At 43.5% G+C, this 24,226-nt stretch overlaps 2 protein-coding genes across 2 annotated transcripts in view; both read left to right on the forward strand.

The window, feature by feature from the left end:
* The window catches only part of SAP130 (Sin3A associated protein 130), a 22,565-nt gene extending 1,502 nt beyond the window's left edge, over positions 1-21,063 (forward strand). The window contains exons 2-20 of the mRNA XM_026080065.1: positions 825-1,086; positions 1,753-1,911; positions 2,978-3,089; positions 4,576-4,700; positions 5,572-5,696; positions 6,292-6,442; positions 6,646-6,736; positions 6,991-7,095; positions 8,121-8,262; positions 8,490-8,611; positions 11,628-11,930; positions 12,972-13,149; positions 14,418-14,522; positions 15,281-15,642; positions 17,351-17,599; positions 17,912-18,037; positions 18,987-19,090; positions 19,779-19,892; positions 20,113-21,063. Coding sequence (XP_025935850.1) covers positions 825-1,086; positions 1,753-1,911; positions 2,978-3,089; positions 4,576-4,700; positions 5,572-5,696; positions 6,292-6,442; positions 6,646-6,736; positions 6,991-7,095; positions 8,121-8,262; positions 8,490-8,611; positions 11,628-11,930; positions 12,972-13,149; positions 14,418-14,522; positions 15,281-15,642; positions 17,351-17,599; positions 17,912-18,037; positions 18,987-19,090; positions 19,779-19,892; positions 20,113-20,271 — 3,094 coding nt within the window. The 3' untranslated portion in view covers positions 20,272-21,063. The remainder of the gene's footprint in view (positions 1-824; positions 1,087-1,752; positions 1,912-2,977; positions 3,090-4,575; positions 4,701-5,571; positions 5,697-6,291; positions 6,443-6,645; positions 6,737-6,990; positions 7,096-8,120; positions 8,263-8,489; positions 8,612-11,627; positions 11,931-12,971; positions 13,150-14,417; positions 14,523-15,280; positions 15,643-17,350; positions 17,600-17,911; positions 18,038-18,986; positions 19,091-19,778; positions 19,893-20,112) is intronic.
* Positions 21,064-23,787: 2,724 nt separating this feature from the next.
* Positions 23,788-24,226, forward strand: part of AMMECR1L (AMMECR1 like) — a 16,168-nt gene continuing 15,729 nt past the window's right edge. The window contains exon 1 of the mRNA XM_026080138.1: positions 23,788-23,828. The gene's annotated coding sequence lies outside the window, so the exon portion shown is untranslated. The remainder of the gene's footprint in view (positions 23,829-24,226) is intronic.

Raw genomic sequence — 24,226 nt, forward strand, 5'->3', positions numbered from 1 at the left:
CGCCGCCGGCGGGACGCGGCGCTTCGGGAAGCGACAGCGGCTGCGTGCGTCACCCCCGGCCCGGCCCGGCCCCTCGGGCCCTGCCGGGGCGGGCGGCCGCCGCGTTGAAAGCCAGCGTGGGAGCTGGTTAACGCAAGTGTGTGTGCCGGGGGGGAACAGCGCGGAAATCCGCATAGCTGCCGGCCCTGCCAGGCAGCGCTCGGAGCGGAGTTGCTGTTTTCCCCTTTGTTTTTTATTTGGGTTGTCTGCGTTTCACTGAGGTATTTCTCAGTGTGTTTTTAGCAGAAGAACTGATTAGTGAGTACAGGAACGCTTCAGACAGCTGGAAATGGAGCAGGAGCCCTAATTCCAGTCTGTGTTGTCCCTGCGGGTTTTGCTAGGCTACCAGAGGTGACCTTTGGGTGGAGGGGTGGGATAGGGGTGTTTTTATTTTTCTTTGATACTCTTGATTACATTGACCTTCAGCTACACCATGTGTTTTTTGATAGCAAGTATTTGACATGAGACTCTATGCCACATGCATAAACACAGCCTGTTCACTTCAAAGAGAAAACTGTCAGTGCTGCTTTGAAGGAGGCTGTTAGATGTGCATGTTGGAGATGTGCCCAGAGTGCCCTGCTTTATGGGGGATGGCCCTTCAGTGCTGAAGGGGGCTACAGAGAAGCGGTGCCAATGCTTTTAGGTTTTTCTCTATTGGCATGTTTCTTCGTGAGGGCAAACTTCTTTTCAGCTGTCTCCTTTTGCATGTGTGCTTCTGGCATCCCATCTGTGACCTGGTGAATTATCAGTGCATATTCCTTACCCATTTTCATCCTTTTCCTCAGAGTTCCTTTTTTCCTCTCTTTACCAGTGAGCGATGAATCTAATCGAGACTCTGAAGTTGCTCCTAGGGAGCACATTGGCCCTGGTGGCTCCATACAACCTCGAGAAGAAAAGCAGGAACCAGTCGTGGTTCGGCCATATCCACAGGTTCAGATGTTGACACAGCACCATCCTGTGCAGTCTGGTGCCCCGGTGACAGTGACAGCTTCACCAGCACATTTGACTCCAGCTGTACCACTTTCCTTTTCAGATGGACTTATGAAGGTAATCAGGAGGCCCACAATTCGTAGGAGAAAAGTATATTTGAATTAGAAAAAGCAAGCAAATTTCTTACTTTATCGCAAGTAACTCGAAGGTATCTGTAGCTTTATTTAACCTACATTAAAACTCTGAGTATTGAACAAGCATAAAACGCACCAAAAACTCATCTGCTTTTGTTCCTTAAGCAATGCTGTGCTTCTACTGACTGCACACTTCCTTGTATGTGTAGCTTTTCCACATGACCCACTGAGGGCTTCCCAGTATCATGGCATTCTTTTTGTGGGTCTCTCTTGTTATTTGTCTCCTAAGCGAAAATGATCTCAGTCAGTTTCCTGAAGTCTTCTCTGGAAGAGTGAATGAGAATACTAAATTAACTGATAATGTTTCTGTGTCTGTAGCAGAATACCGTAGCCCCAACAGATCCCACTTGTGACTCATGCTGTATGTTAAAGGTGCTTGTTTCCAGTACAAAAGATGTCCTTTCCTTGTCTCAAATGAAAAGGAATAGCCCTTGACGGCCAATATCCTTCCTTTCCAAATACTTAACCAGAGTTAGCCTTGGGCAAGGCTGACTTTCTGTCCAAGTTGTGATTCCCAGAAATGATTTTGGCTTCCACATTGAGCTGTCATTTGGAGCTGCCAACGTTTCAGTCTTTGTGTTTCTTGTAGCCACCTTTGAAGCCCACTATGCCCAGCCGGCCCATTGCTCCTGCTCCACCTTCTACTCTGTCAGCTCCCACGAAGGTTCCTGGACAGGTCACTGTCACCATGGAAAGCAGCATCCCACAGGCTCCAACAATTCCAGTGGCAACAATCAGTGGACAACAGGTTTGTTTGTTCTGTTCCAGCTCACTGCTAAGTCAGGTCAATACTTATATTGGTGCAGTGGAGGAGGGATCTTGGAGGGAAGGCAGAGAGCTTACTTCCCTGTTCAGTGGCCATGAACAGTTGGATCAGTTTTATTTGGAGCATTAAACCTCAGTCTCAGTTAGAAAACTGCTCCAACTTTGTTGTAATGCTCCACCTGAAAAGCTCCAAAAGCTGTTACACAGCTGAGCTTTTCCTTAAAAGATCCTGCTGTTTTGGTTTCACTTGAAGAATTTCTAGTATAGACAAACTGCTGGGATTCACTAGTGCTGTGTTCTTTAGCTCCTCTGGGAGCAGAGCAGAAAATGCTGGTAAATGGTTATGTTTTGCATTGTATTCTTATTAAACCACTAGTTGGAGAATTTGGCAGGGAAAAGTGTGTAGATAATGCGTTAGTTTTTGATGTAACTTTGACTACAAAGCCAAATCCCAGTCCTTGTGGTCTGAAACTAGTTTGCCAAGACACTCATCACTGCGCCTCTGAAGTCTCAGGGTTTTCATGTAAGGTGTCTTTAGGTGGATCCGAGTTGGACTGGCTAAGGATGTGCGGCAGTTTCAGTGGATTTTGTTATTTTAATGAATACCAGCATTATCGGAAAATGGGGTTTATTTATTGCAGTGCTTGCCAGGTTTGCCCCGTTCTCTTGACTCTGCTGAAGAGGTGGTGTGAACCTGTGCCTTAGAAAGAAGTCACTAATGGCAGAAGGGCCATCTCTCTGCTTGCTAGGTGGGTGACTGCTGACTGACAGTCACCAACGTGCCAACCAGAGAAGCAGAACTCTGAAACAGATAAACATTTACGTTTTCTGCACAAGTCAGCAGGCTGTGTGACTTCATTCTGTAGAAACATCTGCCTGTTTCTCTACTCACTTGCAATGCATGCAACCTGTGTGCACTGCACGCTTCTACAAAAGCTATTTTTTGTCTTTGGGACCTTTGTATGGTAGATGCTGTTAGTGTGGCCATTAATGCTTGTCAGCACAGCTCATAGTTCATTGGGGTTTCTTTTGTTTCTTTAACTCTGCAGGGACATCCTAGTAACTTGCACCACATCATGGCCACCAACGTGCAGATGTCTATCATCAGAAGCAGTGCTCCTGGGCCTTCTCTACACATTGGAGCTTCTCACCTACCCCGAGGTAAAGCCGGATCTAGTGGTGCTGCTGCAGACTTCTGTTCATAACCTCTCAGGGAAGGGGCATCTAGCCTTCATCTCCAAAATTCTCACTGCTAACACAGGTAGTATTTCAGCTGTTAAGACTGCTAGCATAAGTAGGACTTCAGGTAACTGCTGGCCTTCTAAGTACTACACTACCCTCAGTCAGTTAGGGCAGGACTGTGTGACAGTGTTTAAAATGCTGGCAGATACCAGCATTTCCCTTACTCTAGTTTTGTGGTGGTAAAACAGTAAACGTTTTCAGGAAAAAAATATACCCTAGTATAGATTGGCCTGTCATGCAAAATGTCCCCCATGTTCTTGGTGGCAAGCATTGCTCGCCTGTGACGGTGCGTCCTGGGCAGTTAAAGTTGTGCAGCATATTCTTGTAACCACCTTTCACAGGATCACTCACACATTGTTGTGCATGCTAATATATCATCCTGCGTGCATTTGTGCTTGAGATAAATGCTGGTGCTAACTACATAGACTCTTGTCTCCCAGGACTCTGGTTGCTATGGCTTACAAAATGGGAGATCAGCCCCTTAAAAGAAGCCGTGTGCTCAGTTAGCATAGTCTGTCAAACAATTTCTCATTATAGATTTACTTTTAAAAAGCTTATGGATTGGGTTTCCAGTTCAACTTTAAATTGATACAAATTTCAAAGTACAATTTATATTTCTTTTCACATTATTATGTTGCTCAAGAAAAAAGAAAATTGACATGAACAAAGACATAATCTTCTTTTACTAGAGTAGGTGGAAGGACTGCGTAGTTCAAGTAAAATGTAGTTTTGTTCATTTGACTCCTGTGGGGCAGCTGATATAAACTTTGTATTTTCAGTTAGTGTGCATTTTCCTTTTTTTCACCTCCTACTCTTTCCCTCACTTCATTGAAAATATTAGCTCAAGAGAATAAAGTGACATTTACAGAAACTATACAGTTTAGTCCGTCAAATGTTTTCAAGGCTATTTGCCTTTTACAGTGATTTCTTATGATCAGGAGACAACAAATAGGAGACAAATTAACCAAAGTTCTATGCTGTTGCAGGTTTAAAAGTTGTGGGTTTTTTTCTATTTATTGCACATGTATTTTTTTTCTTCTGAACTTTGGCAGGTGCAGATAGATTGTTAGTATCAGGTGACTCATTTTCACGTTAGTCCAATAATCAGATTGTTTGAATTATTCCTACTCATTTCCATAGCTTGAATAAAAGATCAGATTTACAAAATAACATTATTGTATATAGGTGAATGAAGAGGATCAATAAAATCAATTCATTAAAATAATATCTGTCCTACCCCAAATGCTTTTGTGAATCTTAGCTATCCTTGTTGTAAGCCTTACTTTTAAACCTATGTCACTTGAACTAAAATATGTGTGAAATGAAGCTAACTGAATCTGTCTCTGCAGTCATAGTTGAGCCCTTTGGATACCTGGTACTTCAACACGGTTGGTTTGTTTCCCAGGTGCAGCGGCTGCTGCGATGATGTCCAGCTCTAAAGTAACCACAGTCCTCAGACCAGCGTCACAGTTGCCAAATGCAGCTGCAGCTCAGCCAGCAGTTCAGCACATCATTCACCAACCAATCCAGGCAGGTATCAGCTAAGCGGCTCTGCAGAAACACTGACCATCTGCTCCAAATCTTGCCTGACACCTGCTTGAAACAAGTAACCTGTAACTCTGTATTTACCGGGCTGAGGCTACTGGCAGCTTTCTTCTGATTCTGTTTCTCGGGTACCAGTTTCTGATAACAAGCAGTGGAGTAAATATTAGTCCTGCAGTTTTGTTTTCTTTGTAGACTTGGTGCCAGAAATCAGGTTTGTAACCGTCTCCTGAGTTGGGAAGAAGATTTAGTTTAGATATACTTAAGTTTTGAAGCCCTGGAAGGTCTGATATGATATGCTGGTGTTGATTTAGTCTTAAATATATGTATTGATGTAGAATTAATAATAATAAAATCTCATTTTAATGTGCTTTTGCTTATATATGTATCTAGGCTGATATACAAAAGATTGTAGAGATCTTCTAGCTACAATAGTGTTAGTGTTGAAAGTTAGAATAAAGGCTTAAACCTCTTTACTTTACGCTTACAGTTAAGATCTCAGTGTCATCACCTTTGATTTTTTTTTTCTAGGTATGCTTAGTTCAAGGTTTCTTTTCATTCTGCAGGGAACAGTCCTTTGGCTTTTCCCCAAAACATCTATAGAGTCCTGCATTTTTGAATCATGTCTGTACAGATCTGGTCTTGTTAACTTTCTTGGTCACTGATTCCCTCTGATATACCTGCTGTGAAAACCAGGACAGATCTGCTTTGGAGCTTGCAGATCAATTCCAAAAGACTGAACATCTTAGAATGCCAAAACTTTATGACGAGATCTAGGAAAACTAGTTTTAGCTAAGTAATTCCTAGTCATTGTCTAAATTGCAGTTCTCTGAATCGCTCTTCTTACTTGGTTTTATAGTCTCGTCCTCCTGTGACAACTTCAAGCACTATTCCTCCTGCTGTGGTGGCAACTGTCTCGGCCACAAGAGCTCAGTCTCCAGTTATAACTACAACAGCGGCACATGCTACAGAGTCAACCCTCAGGTAAAGAAGCTTGAGGCAAATTCTGTGGTATCTACAGTGCTCTGACTTTACAGACTGCGAGAAAGGAAAGTGTGTGTGTTAGTCATCCTGAGTTGATGCTCCTCTAGATGTGGGATGATATAATACAAAAATAGTAATGCTTGCAAAATGCTTCCAGTTCTGTGATGATTGAAAACTACTATAAACATGAACTGTTGCTCTCTGTTCTGAGAAAGAAAAAGCTTAGTGAATCAGTCTGTTATCTACTGCTTCTGGGAAAGCAGACTTCTGGCTTTAGGAACTTGTGGATAATGCAGCCCATCTTTTTGTGCAAGACACAATGAAAAATTRCACGTGAATCTGAAATACTTAAAGCATCCCTGATAGTCGTCTTTATCAACTGATACTAGATATTTATAAATACGTCCTAGACGGATACTTACAGAAGATACACGGTGAGGATAGAACAGTGTTGTTCAGTTTCCCTTGTTGCTTTAACATATAGTTGATAGTATTGGTGCTGTCAAAGAGGCCTGATTTGTGTCTCTGCATTTTATCTTTCAGATTTAGTACCCATATGATTATTTTCCTGATTGTTATTTTTCTTTATTTCTAGTCGACCCACTCTGTCTATCCAGCAGCACCCACCTTCTGCAGCTATTAGTATTCAGCGGCCTGCACAGCCAAGAGATACAGCTACTCGAATTACACTACCGTCTCACCCAGCTATAGGAACACAGAAGCCACAGCTCCACACCATGGCTCAGGTCAGTTGCTAGAGGAAAACCCCCTTTTGTTTCGTTCAGGGCTCTCTCTCATCTATACCTTCATAGCTAAGATTAAATTTGGGAAAAGAGTTAATATTAGGTTAGAAACTCATGTTCTTTAGAGTCAGTGCAGCATGATTCCATGCTAAGTAAATACTAAAAATATACTTGTCTAGACATGAAGCTTTCTCTTCTTTTTATAGAAAACCATTTTCAGTACTGGTACTCCAGTGGCAGCAGCAACAGTGGCACCTATTTTGGCAACGAATACCATTGCTTCAGCAACCACAGCTGGTGAGTGTTCATAATGCAACGGTGGGAGGCTTCTTTCCTTGAAGATGGAACCTGATTAGTTTTGAGAAAACACTTATGGTAAAGACCGCATTTGGAAGCGCATGAACAGACTTAAGGAGAGAAATCTGTGTTCTTCAGGAGGTTGTCTGGATTGGGTTTTTTGCTGTCTTTATTTGGATATACATATACTAGTGTGGTAGGGCTCCATAGAAAGATCTTACTTTTTTTTTTTTTTTTTCCTCCCTCCCTTCTAGGTTCTGTTTCTCACACCCAAGCGCCTACCAGTACCATTGTCACCATGACAATGCCTTCCCATTCTTCCCATGCTACTGCTGTCACAACCTCAAACATCCCAGTTGGTGAGTGACTTCAATTTCAAGAAGAACATGTGTAACTGATACTTCAGTTTTCTCTTTACGCTAGCAGTGTTTGTGCATATTTGGAAATTAAGAAGGGGAAGAAAATCTGTTCAGGCTGTGAGAAATCAATTAACAGGTCTGCTGGGGCATAACTTTTTTTAATACCGAGAAGAAATAAATGTTCTGGGAGAAATAAGTAATAAAACGGCTCATTAATCTGTTCAGTTGAATCTTTAGACAAACTTGGGCCTTTTGGCATTTCAGAACCTGCAGTCTATATTCTAGAAGTTGTAACTTCTTGGTGATGTGAATTTGGTCTTCTCAGTTGATTCTGTCAGTTCCTTCCTTTGCTTTTAGAGGTATTAGCTGTATCCTAGTTAAGCTTGATTAGCATGTTCAGTTGAAGGTGGAAATCTAAGCTGTTATGGTGGGAAACTGAACAGATGTACAACCTGCCTGAGATATGCTTCCAACAGAACTGCTGGTGTTCAGATTATATCTCCTTTTGTTCATCTCTGTTCTTCTGCCCACCTCCTTATGTGCTTATTTTGTTGAAAATTTTTATATCATCCTTTGCCATAAATTCCCAGGAAATGGAGTTACATCTCCATACGTTAGTGTTTCCTGGTAGTCTTTCCCCCCGCCCCCAGTGTATATATGTCTGCCCTTTGTCACATTTCCCTTGGTTTATATCAAGTTCTGCTTTGAAAACTTAGAAGTTCCTGACAGCAGAAAGGATTGGGCTGATTGTAAAAATGTAACTTTATTGAGCGAGGATAACTTAGTCTGTTAGGAAATACAATTTGTGTGTGTGTTCATACTGTCCTTGAATTCTCATACAAACTGAGGAGAAAACATAAGATGGATGTGCTTTGTTCTTTCTTCCTCTTGATGAAATAGAATGCATCATCATTGTGGGTAGAAAATAATCTGATTTTTAGCCGGGAGAATTACAGTCCTGCCTTTGCAGGGTCTGCTGACTTTTTCTTTGTCTGATAATTGATTTCTTGTTTGTCTTCGTGCAGCTAAAGTGGTTCCTCAGCAAATCACACATACTTCTCCCCGGATCCAGTCTGATTATACAGCAGAGAGGAGTAATCTTATCCCCATCCCTGGTCACCGGGCATCTCCAAACCCCGTAGCAATGGAAACCAGAAATGACAACAGGTGGGGAAATAACACCTCTATGAATGAGAGGGAGTGCGAGTAGGCTATTTCGTGAAATAATGTCTTTAAAAACTTGGTGGGATTTGGTATTTCTAAATGAACTATAGTTAAGATGCTTCACAGCTTCTGACAGATGAGATTACATAAACCAGGGCTTGGCCCAAAGGCCGGGGTTGAAGATGAATAATTGAAATGGTGTGTGTGATGCTTGCTGTTTTTGCCTGTAGGCAGTCAGTGCCTGTCCAGTTCCAGTATTTCTTACCAACGTACCCGCCTTCTGCCTATCCTCTGACTGCACACACCTACACGCCCATCACCAGCTCCGTGTCCACCATTCGCCAATACCCAGGTAAGACCTCTTCTGAGATCTTGGCGCAAGCTGACCTTGACGCTTTGTTCTCTTGTTAGCTTACGTGTTAGCTGTAGCAATGGGAGAGGCCAAGATGTCTGTAGGCTTGATTCTGACAATCAAGGTTTTTGATTTGTGGTTGGCTGAAGGGAACAGATATGAGCAGGGTGTTTTGAACTACTTCAGAGGCCTACTAAACACGGCTACTAACCATTTTCTTGGGAGGTTCACATAGGCTGTCCAAGGGTTTGTACCGCTGTGAGAAAAGTTTTGGATTCCACAAATCAAAAACAATTAAACTCCCCTAAACCAGCCCTCTCAATATGTCTTCATTTCTTAGTGTTCTGACAAGCCCATTTTCATCTCTTCACACATAAATGTACAGTTTGAGAGAGAAAACTGAGTCTCTGAAGCTGGCAGTTTCATGGGTCTTTGCATTATGGAGCTTGTCAGAAAACATATGATAGCGTTGGTCACATATGGTGGAAACCAAAAGTGGAAAAAATAGGCTGCGTTGCATGCTTGTGCCAAAATATAAATGTATCTTGGGAATCTGAGATGCAGGGAAAAGAGGTGGGTGTGGGTGTTGGGTTTTTTTTTTTCTTCTTTGTGCTAAAGGCCCATGAGCAGAATGGAGGATGGTGAAATGGTGTTAATGGACTTGATAATCTTGAACTGATCAGCAACAAATTTGTTAACTTTGATATCAGGCTATGTGTTCTACTTAAAAGAATGGAGACAGTTCACATACCACTGTTGCTTTTCTTGTTTTGTTTTTCGACTCTGCAAACTGTTGCATAAGTAATGTGAGATCATCTAGTCAACCCAAATTCATGTCGGTCTTAGTGACAAAATTTAGAACACTTATTTTACTGAGTGGCTTGGGGCATGTGGTAATTCTCATAATCCAAACCCCAGCAATATTTACAATTTGGATTTTCATACAGTACCTTTGTCTGCTGGCAGCATGTTACCCCTGACCGGTACAGAAGGAATTCAGAAGGACTTTGAGGTGGCAAAGCCTGTTTGCTGAATAGGAAGATATGCATGGGGAACTGATGAATTACTGAGGCCTGTTCTTTCTTTTCTGTCATTGAAGTGCCAGTGAAAGGTCATAAGGCTTGATTATAAGTCATATCAGGATTTCAGGTGGGCTTTCAAGATGATTAAAATGACTTGCATGAAGGAAAAGTGAGCTCCTTTTACATTTTTCCTGCTTTTTGACTGAAGGGTTTTAAAGGAGAATATGCAGGTGAGCACTGTCAGGTGGCTGTTGGCTGCTGTGGTTGAGAAGTGGCTACAGAGCCTCTGAAGCAACATGCTTTTTCATGTTTGTCCTGCACTCAGCTGGTAGATGTGGAACGCAGCATTCTGCTGCAGGTATCAGACAGTGAGGACATGTCAAAGGAGTCGCTGACATTGCCATGGGAATGTTGTGTGAGCCCACAAGGCAGGCTGTCAGGAGCTTAAATTTTGGTGGTGTTTTGGAGATGCTAGGCTAATGTTGATAAAGAACAGATGTGGGTTCTTCAGCAGAAGCTCACTGAGAGACACTTTGCTTGCAAAATTGATGTGAAACATCATTTGAAAGTACTTATTATGGCAGTAACTGGTGACAACCCCAGAGAATTCGGGGTATCATCAGGGTCAGGAGGGACATGCAACTGTGCTGAGGACAGCCACTTGAGGGCTTAGATTAAAAGTATAGAGGAGGCTTTAAAAAAAAATCACTGGGATAAGGGGTGTAAATGTGGAATTTTTAGGAAGTTTATTGGCTTTGGCTTTCCAAATGCTGGTTGTGCTTGTATAGTCTCCAAAATTATTTTGTTGGATAGAAAATTCTGCAACAAGAACACTTCATGTAGGGTGTTTAACTAACAGAATTTGTGTGCCATACTTCCATATAGAAGCCATTTTGCAGGACCTGGTACCAGATTTCAGTTTTCTGATAGCTGTTTTTCAAGTGGCTTGTCAGCACAAGAACTTGATCGAAATCCTGTGGTAATGACCAAACCAGCTTACCTGGTGATGAGAGGGCTCGCCACTGTTAGCAAGTTAGCACTTGCCTTCTGTGTCTGGCTGTCGAAACTGTGATAATGTTCTGTAAATTCTGGGAATCTGGAGATCCGGAAGCTGCAGACAGTCTGACAACACTGCTGAATAGTGCCCATTGCAGCTGTTCAGGAGATGTGCGGTACACCTTCTAGCAGATCTGGGAAGACAGAATCTTAGTTGCTCAGAGCTGTAAATACAAATCGACTAATTGAACTTCTTAGAATAGGTACTTCATAGGGAATGTTGTTCGACCACAAAAAGATCTTATGTTCAGTTTAGCTGTGGGGTTCAGCCTATAATTGTAAACCCCTTTCTGCCTCAGGTAAAATTGTACTCAAGTTCAGAACGTTTTTGTCCAGTTGCGCTAAGGAAAATTTTTCATGATTATGTGGCTGGGGGAAGGGGAGAAGTAAGTCAGCCACATCTTAAGGTACTTATGCTGGAGTCTGCTTTCCTCATCTGCTTTTTGTATAATCACAGGTGTTTCTCTTTTTAGTTGATGTAAATGATCATCTCTGTGAAAGACTGTCTTCTGAAAAGAAATGCTTTAGCCCCCTAATTTTCTTTTAAAAAAGGAAAATGCCAAGTGTTGGCGCCTACAGGCTTTGCAAGATAATATTACAGTGAGCAAAAGTAGTGCACTGATTTCTGAGATTGGAAGTCGGGTACAGAAATGTAACTTGAGTCTAATTTTAAAAATAGGATAAACTTGAACTTTGCTCTCTTGTAGCAATATCAAATAGAAAATGGAATGAAAATAAATAGTAATTCTTCTGGCAGACAATCTGGCCTCTCTGCTGTCAAACTGGAATTTGTCACTGCTCTAAGCAGGCTGGCAAATTAATTGTTAAAATAAAAATTTTCTTTGAAAGTAAATATTTTCAGCCCAGTGAGAGGTGCTTGGGGAACCAAGGTGACGCTCTGGGCAGGAGTGATGGGATATCCATGTTGCTGTTCCCAGTTTCAGCCCAGGCGCCTAACTCGGCAATCACGGCTCAGACTGGCGTAGGAGTGGCCTCCACTGTCCACCTCAACCCCATGCAGCTGATGACTGTAGATGCGTCTCATGCCCGGCACATCCAGGGGATCCAGCCGGCCCCCATCAGCGCGCAGGGGATCCAGCCAGCCCCCATCAGCGCGCAGGGCATTCAGCCAGCACCAATTGGGACACAGGGACTGCACCCCACTGCACCCATTGGCACGCAGGGACTCCAGCCAGCGCCGATCAGTGCTCAGCAGCCACAGACGGAGACAAAGACTTCAGGTAACTGTCCCCAGCAGGGTCCCTGCTTTGGACCTGGTCAAAGCATCTGAGCTTCAAACTGTCCTACAAGGTGTTTTGGCTTAAGCTTTGCTGTTATCCTCCAAGTAATGATCTTATAGTCGCTGTGGTCCAGTAGTGGATGTTAAATACACTTATATGCCTGTTCTCCCAGCAACGGTTTTTGCCTCTGTAAATATTATTTCTTAATTTCAAGTGTACAGGGTGGTGTATATGGGTAGCATTGGAAGGGCTACTTCACCTGAAAAGGCTGATAGTGCCCAAGTTTAAATAATTCTCTTCAGTAAACCCTTGTGGGAAGTGTTAGTTACAGGTAGCATGACATTTGGTGAACTGTTCCAGCTAGACCTTAGATCACAACAGCAATCAAAAAATCTGGCCAGGTACCTTCAGCAGTTGGTAACCTGATCTTGGACTGTGCTGGAAACCCTCATGCATGAAAAATGATTGGTCCAGTGAAATCCCGACGGCTTACTGAAGAAAGAGGATACAGCAGCAAAGAGAATATGCTGCTAGCAAAGCTGGCAGACGTGTCGTGTGGTGTCTTCCTGACTGTCTAAATACTCTGCATCAGTTGGTAGCTGAGTTGGCCAAAGAGCCTTGGCAGAAGGTCAGAATGTAAACACAGCTGACGAGTGCTACTTACAAGTGGCATGTATTGCCACGTGGACTCTACTAGGAGTGTTTTCCCGTTGACACAGTTGTGTTGGTGATCTCCCTAGTGATGTCTGCCTTTTCTGTTTCATCTGGAAAAGAGTATTTCCCTAGCAACAGTCATTAGGCAGGAAGTAGTTTCCGTCTGTCCTACAGAAGGTTCAGTTATCAAATTGCTTTGTAGTGAAGGTATCGCTTACAAAGTGGTTTGAAAGCTACAGTTAAAGACTGAGGGAATCAGGGGAGCATGGGCAGCATGTGTTCTGCAAACACCTGCTTCATCATCGTATTTCTTTAAATAACTGCTGCTTTTTCTTCTCTGTATCTGTTCCCTTTTCCCTCTCCTGTGTCAATGTCCATCCTTCCCAGCAGTGGTCTTGGCAGATGGAGCCACCATTGTAGCCAATCCTATTAGCAACACATTCAATACAGCTTCTGCAGCGACTACCGTTGTGCAAACCCATAGCCAGAGTGCCAGTGCCAGTGCACCAGCCCAGGGCTCTTCCCCACGCCCAAGCATTCTCCGGAAGAAACCAACCACGGATGGGTGAGTAGGATTGGTGATGACGTGTAAATGACACTTCTGTGCAGTCTAGTCCAGCTAAATGGAACAGTTGCAGCAGTGATGTGAAAAGCTCTAGAAGATCATTCAGTCAGCAGTGATTGTGTGCAACCTGCTGATCTGTGAAACACTTCTCTTCTACCAGGGCGGGTTCTAGTTTTCTCTTGTTGTCAGTAATGGGATGTGAGGAAGGACAATTTGTCTTTCACTCTTGGAAGTGACCTTTTGAGGGAAAATGGATTTGAAACTTTCTTGCTTAGTTTAATAAAAACAAAGAGCTCATAATCTACTAAAATTAGAATTCCATGCTTTGTTCTCTCTGCTTTTCTTGGAAGGATCTGTGGAGGAGTAGAAAGGATGGGATTAATACCCTGCTGTGCAGTCTGATTAGGAAAAGGGGAGGGAGTAACTTAAACTCTTAAAATATTTTGTCATCTGTCTAATTTTGAATGCCTGAATAAAGAGGCAAGAGAAAGCATTAGAATTAACAATCCATTTTCTCCTGACTACAGCTGAAAAGGTTTGGATCTAATATGCCCTGTGAGACCAAACAAACTTTTTTTTTTGAGTGGAAATGCCTTTTTTAAGGCAGAGAAACTGCAGGCCTTAAAAGTGAAACATAAACCAAAGAAGTGGAGATAGATCACTAAAGAATTTTTCCATTTGAAGGGTTGATTATTTTGGACAACAATTTCACTTCCAGACCCACAGGAGACTGAGTAGTCTCTAAAATACTTTTCTGTACAGAGTACTGTGTTTTGTTTAACATCCACATTCAGAGCTCGCAGTCTTGGAGTCAGGCTTTTACACAGTCTAGTCCAACCGAACGAAGCAGTTGTCCATCTGGGCACTGGCTAGTTCCAGGTGGTTTGCTCAGTCTCGTGATGGCAGGGGAGGACAGTGGCACGGCCCAAACTCCTTGTCCACTGTTGGAGCCTGGCAGTCTCAAGAAGGCGTCTTGGCTGGCAAGATGAAAGTAAAAGCAGCATTCCTGGAGGAGCCCTAAAACTGAGTGAGACTAAGCCAGAGCAATTAGTCTGTTATCTTTAAAGAAAATACAATTTAAGGTCTTATTCGAAAAGGCAAAATGAGACTCTCTATAATAGGTCACAGTTACTCTGAGAATAGAGTGGAGCAATACAGATATACTTCCCGTTCTGTTTTTGGCAAGAGAAGGTGGATTGCTTTGCTCTCAGTGGTATTTATCTCTGCATCAGAGAGACAGATAAACAGATTGAAAATTCCTCTTACAGGCTGGCAGTCCGAAAAAGCTTAATTCCCCCTCAGCCTCCTGAAGTAGCTAGCACACGTGTGGAGAGTACTATGCGAAGCACATCTGGATCGCCAAGGCCTGCTGGGTAAGATTTTAAGAAACAACCAACTGCATGATAATGTTCTTAATGCATTTTGATTTGCATGCTTTGGCTTTTAAAATGGCTTCCTTTCTTCTGGGAAACTTGAGGATCTATTTTGAATGTGTCAGTGTGACAACTTTGTTGAACAGACTTGGCTAGTTCTGCTATTGTGAAACTGAGGCAATAGCCTTTTAAAAAGTGTGGTTATCGGCTTTCAAAAGAGAAGAAAACTGACATTGTGTTAAAGGATATGCCTCAAACTCTTAAGTCTGTCTGACTTGGAAATTAATGCTGAAGAAAGTTCAAATGGAGCTTCTACCCTGCTTCAGTTGTGTGTATTGTTTTAAAACTATTAGCTACAGTGGGAGCTCTTGTGAAACAGAGGATGGGGCAGAAAAGCTTTGGGTAAAAATTCCTCTTGTTCACATTATGAAAGTATCTTGCAACTTTCAGGAGCATTCTGAATTTATTTGGAGTTAGTCATAAGACTCACTTGTTTTAGCGAGTGGAGGAGAATAGCAGCTATAACAAATACAAGGGACTCGAAAGAGGGGGGAAAAAAGTGAAGCTAAGACTGAGATGATAGTCTCTTGTTATGCTCCACACATTTGAGCTAGGTGTTATTTCCTGGGGCAGAAAAACTGGATAGTCTGAATCCCGCGTGGCTCCTTAATTTTGTCTGTGGTAGAAAGTCATGACGGCAGTACTCTAAGGCAGCAATGCCATGATCTTTAGGTTTTTTGCCTCTTTTAATGTTACAGTGCCAAGCCGAAACCTGAAATTCATGTGTCCATGGCCACTCCAGTAACTGTGTCTATGGAGGCAGTGTCTAATCAGAGCAGCGAGCAGCCCACCATTGCGGTGCCACCTACCTCCCAGCAGCCCCCCTCGGCCATTCCAACCATCATCGCAGCCGCCAGTCCCACATCGCAGCCCGCCGCCGCTCTGTCCACCATTCCAGGAGCCATTCCGGCCGCTCCGCCAACTTCTACTACAATTGTGGCTGCGCCTGCTCCTCCGTCAACCATGAGCAGTGCCCTTTCGGCAGTGCTGGGGCCTGCGGTACCAGAGATAAAGATCAAAGAAGAAGTGGAACCTATGGACATAATGCGACCAGTATCTGGTAGGCTGTTGTTCAGCATCAAGTTGTGTTTTTCTGTCTCTCTCAGGAAACTAGGAGGATTTCAACACATCCATCCAAAAAATTAAATTCTCTGTCTTTCATGGTAGCACAGAATACCAGTCAAAGGGTTCCTATGCCCCTTATTTCTCATAGTTTTCCCCCCCCCACCCCAACTACTGCTTCCCAGGAGATAAAATGGACTTGGTTTTGGTGATGTGGTTGGGTATGAAGTGCTATGTGAATAGAGTATGAAGTCTTAAAGGCCCAGTAAATAGAATGGAAAACAGACTTAGTTGATAGTTAAGTTGGGACTCCTTTAATGAATTTGAGATCAGTTTCTGACTCCTAGGAAGAAAGGGCATTACAACATCTATGAGGCAGTTCCTGCTGCAAACAACAAGAGTTGCAGAGTAGCAACTAGACTCCTGCCTTTTTGAAACTGCTTTGCCCTTTCGTCAGTCTTTCATGAAATCACTTGGTATTTGGGACTACTGCTTTGTTCATGCTTAAGTGATCCAACTGCAAAGCTTCTGCATGAATTACTTACTAGAGGGGAAAAAAAACACTCAGCAGCAGTGCCAGTATATTATGAATGCGTACAGTTAATCTCAGTCTTCTCACAAGTCATAATCTTCAGATTCAAGGGCCTCATTGCACGTGAAGAATGAGTGACCAGGCTAGGACCTTAATAGGGCACTTCTGCAATTCATGGATATTTTCTCTTGAACTTTTTTCAATATTCAGTATATTGCCTTGCTATCCAAATTGGTCGTAGTTGCCATCAGCCAGGATTAGTAAACTTCAAGTCCTTATGGATCTCGGTGCACAGACTATACAGTGACAAAATGATATGAATGTGTCCCATGTTCATGGGTAATGTGGTATCAAAGTTCTGTTTTACTTGATCGTTTCATGGTTTTCCCTAAAACTGTGATGGAAGAAGCTGCTTACTTCGGATATCTCTGGAGTACAGCCAGATATAATTAAGCTCTTCAGGGTTCTTTTGTCTTTTCTTGACCATGTGGGCTGTGCCAAATTTGCAAGAGATCTCATTCCAGTGGTTTTCTGCTGTGGATTGTGGCATACTTGCCTCAGTTGCTGCTGTTTGAGCTTTTTCCCCCTCTGAGCGTTGAGGAGTGTTCCCTCAGGCTACCTGCCGCTCTGCTGCCCAACTTCAGAGGTGTGTTGACTTGCGCAGTAACCTACTGACATGGTGCTGTTGACTTGGCAGGCCAAGTAGACTCTTGCAGGGAGAGTACTGCAGTCCCTATGTGACTGCATGCGACTTTGTACCTACGTGGCAAAAGGGACTTGCTTGCTGTCTACTGTGATGCACAGTGGCATAGATTCAGAGAAGAAAGACATCTTCCATACAGTAACTAAGAGTGATATTAGTGTGGATTTGTTTTTGTAGCATTCAACTAAAAAAGTTTGAATGTGAAGGAACTGAGGGAAGATTGCCCTGCTCACTCTTTATGCTCCTGTACATGAGACACTAAGGATCTTAGGGTATAGGCATGCTCCAAATGATTGCTCCTGGCTTAATATCTAGTCTTGTACACACATGGGGCTAAAGTGCATCCACAATGAAATCCACACCCCTCACAATGCATTGAATAGCAATTGCTGTTCTGGAGACAGTGCTCAAACAACAGTAGCACCTTTACACTCCTGATAGTTTGTGTTCTTTTTCTTTCTTGCATCTCAGCAGTCCCTCCTTTGACTACAAGTACTGTGTCTCCATCTCTGGCATTGTTGGCCAACAACCTTTCAATGCCACCAAGTGATTTACCACCTGGTGCCTCCCCAAGGAAGAAACCCCGTAAGCAGCAGCATGTGATCTCCACAGAGGAAGGGGACATGATGGAAACAAATAGCACTGATGATGAGAAATCCACTGCCAAAAGTTTGCTGGTGAAGGCAGAAAAGCGCAAGTCTCCTCCAAAGGAGTATATAGGTAATGTCATCTCTAATGATTTTTGTTTTTTTTCCCCTCCCACTTAGATGTTTACATTTTCTTTTCCCTTTCTTTCTCAGAGAACATGCTCTGTCATTTCCCCCATTTCAGAAATAAAAATAATACAGAATCTAAATATCTATTCTTTACATATTGATGTTCAGGGGATGTGACCTTTCTCAACCCGTAGAGCATCTTTTTGTATAAAGTAGTGCTCACTGATCTTTTGCTGGAGTTACTGGGTCATGCTGATCTCCTACTTTTCCCTACTTATTTAATGCTCACAGTTGTTCTTCCTGGACCTTTTTCTAGATGAGGAAGGTGTAAGGTATGTCCCTGTGCGTCCAAGGCCGCCTATCACATTGCTCCGTCACTACCGCAATCCTTGGAAAGCTGCCTATCACCACTTTCAGAGATACAGTGATGTCCGGGTAAAAGGTCAGTCGTTGTATTGTAATTTGGAATTTTCATTCATCCTGAATAAACTGCTTCAGTGTACCAGGGAATGGTGTCTTAGGAGTATTCTTAGCTAGCTAAGGTTGACAAGCAATCTCACAAATAGATTTTTTTTTCTTGCAATTCAGAAACAAGGGTTGATCACGTGAGCTTATGAAAGACTTGTTAGCTAGACGTTGCCTGAATCTCTCTTCAGCTCTAAAGACAGAGGAGACAGGAAGGAACGACCTTACATAGAATTAGCCATAACAGAATTACCCATAAATTTGTAAGAGGAAAAAAATATACCTTATGGCTATTGAGAAATATTTTACTTGCAATGATAAAAACTTCCTTTAAAAAAAAAAGTAAGTGATATGCTATACTCTGATTTTCTTACTACCTAACAAAACATCCTGGATTTAGGGTAACAAGTATTGTCAACTAACAAATGGGTCTTGTCACTTAAAAAAAATTTAAGATGAGGAAAATGGAAATCAACCACTATTTTTAGGCTTTTTAGCTAATCTTTTAATTCTTTAAGCATCTAAGCTGATTGGGTTTTTACAACTGTGTAAGAACATCAGGAGGGAGCAGACATGTATTTCAGTGGTATAAGGCAAACCCCACAGTGTTCCTGCAGGGCGTTTGAAGCACTGAGCAGTGCATTTCTTAAAACATGAAAATACAGAATCACAGAATAATTGCAGCTAGTTCTACTGGGTAGAACTTACTTTTTTTGGAAATCCAGATGATCTGTTAATAAATGAGAGCAGCTTTCACATATGTGGCAGATGAGTAGATATTTTTCTGTCCTAATCAAAAATGTCACTCATCCTCATTTATTAGGACATGTGGAGAGTGGGAGTTGGATTAATATTTTTGTTCACAGGAATGTGGCAGGCCTCTGTTCTCAATGTAAATAACACATCTTTGTATTTTTTGGAGACAGAAGAGAAAAAGGCCATGCTGCAAGAGATTGCCAGTCAGAAGGGTGTATCCTGTCGTGCACAAGGGTGGAAGGTCCATCTCTGTGCGGCACAACTACTGCAGCTGGTAGGTGAATGTGACTTGCCAGCTTCCTATAACATGGGGGAACACAAAGTGCTGTAAGACAGGATGGTTTTTTGCAAACTCAGTACATGCTCATCTGACATTGGGATACCAGAACGAGGCTGGTTTGTAGTGCCCAAAGGGAGTGGGACATGCTTTCCCCTTTCTCAGGAATGTGGCGTAAGTGGCTTGGAAACTTAGAGTGTTGATTTTGATCCAGACATAAGAGCTGATGTATTTTGTACAGATGATCAAAATTGGCAACTCCCTCCTGCTGATGCACAGGTCTGAAGAAGCGTCTGTTTGGGATGGTGCGGCTGATCTGAGGAGGCAGCACTGATCCACATTCCTGGATGCTTCTGTTTCAGGTTGGGGGTGAGGTAGGTGCTCTGCATTCTAGCACCAAACTCCCCAAAACCTCTGCATTCCTGGAATAGTATTGTGAGAAACAGGGGAAGCACTTCTGGTTAGGATCCATGTTTGTTCAGAAATGGAGCAATCCTGTAAATAGGATGTTAGTAAGAAGAGTAGTGCCACACTTTACATCAAAGGCTCCATCTTCTGAATTACTAACATGAGCAGCTGAGAGGGGAACAGATTATCATCATCTTCACTGTGTAGCTTTCTTAATGTGGGCGAATGTTTTCTGGCCTGGTGATAAACCTTCTCATGAAGTGCTGATGTCTTTTAGACAAACTTGGAGCATGATGTGTATGAGAGACTGACTGCCCTACAGGAGGGACTCATTCCCAAGAAAAAAGCAGCAACCGATGATGACTTGCATAGAATAAATGAACTGATACAGGTAGGTTCCTGTGGTTTAGCCTCTCAGCCCAACATATTTGCTGTACCCTGAATTACGAAATCTCCTATTGCAGTTAATAAGAGCTAGAGATGACTTAAAAAATCAAAGGTACATTTCCTGTGTTTCCAGTCTCATCATTTTAAAGGTGGCATTATGAAAAGGTAGAGTGATTGCTTAGACTAGACAATCTGCTGTTAATGACGATAGTGTTTCATTTCAGGGGAATATGCAGAGGTGTAAACTGGTGATGGATCAAATCAATGAAGCTCGAGACTCCATGCTAAAGGTCTTGGATCATAAAGATCGTGTTTTGAAGCTTCTAAACAAGAATGGAACTGTCAAGAAAGTATCCAAATTAAAGCGAAAGGAGAAGGTTTAAAGCCAGAATAATGACTCTGGAAATGGAGAAACATGTACAGAATGGAGTTGAAACTTTTTGTAGTTTGGGTTTTTTTTTAAGCAGAGCATCTGAATAAAAAGTGTGAGTTTAGGGAACAGATGGCAACAGATGGACATGTGAAGCCTGGTGACCTGAAGGGATTGTCACTGATCTGTCATAATGAACAAAGATTTCTCTCAGGCTCATCCATTTTTAAACTCTTTGCAGTCCCATTTGTTTAATCCTCTTGATGTGTCAGTGCCTACTAATTGGAACTAGTGATGCAATGTGTGGTGGACTGTGCCCTCCTTCTGTTTTGCAGCTTAGGGGTAAATTACAGGTGTATATGCACCTCGTGTATGCACAGGAGACTCTACAGGGGACATCGAGAAGCTGACACACAGAGGTCAGCCCAGACAGCCATGCTTCAAAGCACTGAAAAATCACACCACTTTCAGTTACTCTGTTCAATTCTTCTGACCTTCCAGTGTCTGAAGTAGCCTTCTTTAAACCAGTGCCACTGCACTAGATCTGCCACATTTAGAATCTCCAATGGTTCAGAAGTCCTAGCTGTCAATTTAAAAAAGAAAGGAAAAAAAAGTATGCGGGGAGTCATTTCAAAGTGATTTTTTTTTGTAGTGTCTGTGTGTGTGTCTATGTTGGTGCTCTGGGATACCTGTTTTGAAGTACCTCTTGCAGCAGAGTACTTCCTGTAGCTGGTGTGATGTTAATTGTATGTACCACATACATCTTGAAAACATTAATAAAGGACTCAGAGGTTTTTGTACATAAGCAGTTTGTATACCTTTATACTAGTGAAGCATTCAATGTGTAAACTCAAAAATAAATTAAAGCCTTGAAAGAAGCCTTTTGGGGAGAAGTGGGATGTAGGAAAGTAGTCAGCCTCTTGCTGCAGAAAGACAGACAACTTAACTCATGCTTTAGCTCCTAAAATTGCAAGATGGATTTCCCCCCTCCCATGTGCATTTAACTTTGAATTTTCATAAAGGTGGCCAAATCAGTTTTCATATTAGTTCTATTTTTACTCTTTTAAATAAAAACCTACTAATTGTAAAATACAATTCAGGTAATGATATTGTAACTTTGATAATAGGAAACAAGTTATGATACACAAGCTGCTACTTTCTGTGGCTGGAGGAAAGAAAACATCAAAATATCACTAAAATTTTTCAAGCCCAGAGTGGTGGGAATATATACGTAAGTATACTGAAATGCAAGGGACTTCAGCACAGTGCGGACTAAAATGCAAGAGGTAAGCCATTGAAAGGTGAGAATCAAATTCACTGCCGTTTATCACCTTGCGTTTCTTGTGCTTCAGGAAGTGGTAGCCCTCGATGCTATGGAACACGCACAACCTGGTCAAGTATTGTTTTATACTGTAATGTTAGAACAGTGACATTGCTATTGATGACCCTGAGTCCCAGTTTCATAGGCTGTAAGTACTTGATTCACTGTTATCAAGTTGCCTCTTGAAGAGTTCAGAAGTGTTTTTTACTGTTGGCAGAGAGCTTTTTGGATGAAATCCTAGGCTTATTTTCAGTAAATGGTGTGGGTTTTTTTGGGGGAGGTGAAGGATTCTTTCAAGTACTGCAGGTGCATTTATTTTGCTCTTAAAGCATTATAATGCTTTAAGTCAAAAAATTGCTCTTAATCCTTTATTCTAGGACACTCTTATCTGATTCTTCTAAATAAGATTTCTGTAGTAACCCTGATTAGAATTTTACATAAGCTGGTATTCAGACGTATCATCTTCTAGACTGAAGAGACCATAAGCAAAGTCATCATAGAACAGTAATAATTTCAGTGTCCTCCTAGTGCTGAGAACACATAGTTTTTATTCAGTAGTAATGAGGAAGAAATTCACTAAAATTTAACTGGATTCTTCTAACTGTTTGCTTTTTGCCTCTTAGGTGTTCTTTGTGCAATTCCTGATCTAAGCAATCAGCCATAAATTCCCTTTTTACAGTCCCAAATAGCTTCTACCAGCTTATACTAGCAGGGGGCTTTGTCCTTTAAAGAACATGCTGAGTTTGAATGTGTAGAATGCTTACAGTTGAATTAAGAAAAATAGCTGAAAAATAGATTTTTTATTCTATGTTTTACCACTGTTCTCAGACCATCTTACTGCTCCCCTTTCAAGCTAGAGGAAAATAAAATGAATTAACATGAAGTAAAGCTGAGTTGTAAAAAGGAACATGGGGAAGGAACTAGTCATCTTTATTTACAGTTCTACCACACTCTTTATCTGTACTTATTGCAACTTCTTTGCTTTGATAGTGTAGCTTTTCCTCTGGGAATTACCTGTTCTTTATAAATTACCGGAAAGTATACTGAGCAAGTGACTATCCTAATTCATGTGGGCTGTATGTTAACATCCAAAAATGAAATAATGGCTCATGTTGGATGAGGCCGAAGGCCATTATTTCTACATTTGTTAGAGCAACATCCTCTGCTGCTTTTATGAATGTAGAGTAAGGGCAGAGAAGTAAATCAGAAGTTGTTATTTAGGCAACAGAGGAAAACAGCAGCAGTCGGGTTTGCAGCAGCATTCCTCAATCACAACTGCGCTGCACGCACTGGAGCCACCACCGCTCCCTCATCGATCCTGAGCACCTTGACTGCTGCAGCAATCCTCATTGCAGAGACTTAAATAGCCAAAGCTTCTGCTTTGACATATAGTGAGCCTTTATTTTTACAGAAGATCCTGGACCCATTCATGGTAGGACTACGCACGTGCAGTATTTTTAACACAGTTATGCAGAACGGGTGGAAGGAGGGATTTAGGTGCCTTTTAAGCAGGGCTTTCACCAGGGACGAGGAAAAGCTGTCATTGTCACAGATGCTAAAAAATCTGAAATTGTCATTTTTCAAGCGTCCTCCTGCATTTGCTGTACCGCACTGGTTGCGGTAGGCTTGCCCTCCTGCCAGGCGCTGAGGCACTGATGCGTTTCAGTGCCGAGAGAGCGGTGTTTCACTGCAACTCCGACCTTCACACGAGCCGTCCCCCCGCGGGGAKCCCCGACCCGTCCGGCCCAGCGCCGGGAGGGCGCGCCGCCGCGGGATGCCCTCCGCCGGCAGCCTCGGCCACCGGCCCCCTCAGCGCTCGCCAGTCACAAAATGGAGGCGGGGCAGCCGCGGCCGTTGGCACCGACCACAGCGGGCCGACCCGGGGGGGAAGGGTGCGGCGGGGCGGGGCTCCCCGCGCCGAGCCGCCGAATGGATGCGTCCGAACGCGCCCCCTCCCCTTGGAGTGACGCTAACGCGTCTAGCCTATGGCAGAGCGGCACCACCCCCCGCCAGTGAGGGTGTCTCCCCCCGCCCCCCCTTCCCCGGGGGGCGGGTCACAGCACAGCTGGGGGCGGGGCAGCACCGCGCCCCGCCCGCTCGCGGCACGAGCCGAGCGCCCCGCCCACCCGCCGCCTCCCCCCGCCCCCGGGACTGTTTGTCCTCGCACGTGCGCCGCGTCACGTGACAGGGGGGGAACTCAGCCCACGCGCGCGTCGTCCGACCCGGAGCGGAAGTCCGCGGCATCTATGGTTTCGGGGGAGGGAAGACTGTCCTCCGTTCTCTATGGTCGGGCTGGTTCCGCGGGGCCGATGGGAGGCTGGCGGACTGTGTACATTTTTCCCTCATTACCTCACTATCAGGGAGGAGGCTGCCGGGATAGCGGCGGACCTTCCCTCGGCCTCGCTCCAGTCCGCCAGCTCCCCGCGCTGCCCGGCGGCCCTGGGAAGCCCGGCGCCCGGCCTGGCTGCGGCGGGCGCTGCCCTCCTCCCCCGCCCGCCGGGCCCGCTTCTCTGGAGAGCCCCCGCCCCGGCCCATGGCTCCATGAAGCGGGAGAAGAAGGAGGCGGCGGCGGCGGCGGCGGGGAAGCAGCGGCAGCGGCGGCGGCTGGGCTGAGGCGGAGGAGGGAGAAGCCGCGTCCGGCCCCGGG

The sequence above is a fragment of the Apteryx rowi genome, unplaced genomic scaffold (genome assembly GCF_003343035.1).
Source record: "Apteryx rowi isolate R43461 unplaced genomic scaffold, aptRow1 scaffold_51, whole genome shotgun sequence".
In the NCBI taxonomy this organism is placed as follows: Eukaryota; Metazoa; Chordata; class Aves; order Apterygiformes; family Apterygidae; genus Apteryx; species Apteryx rowi.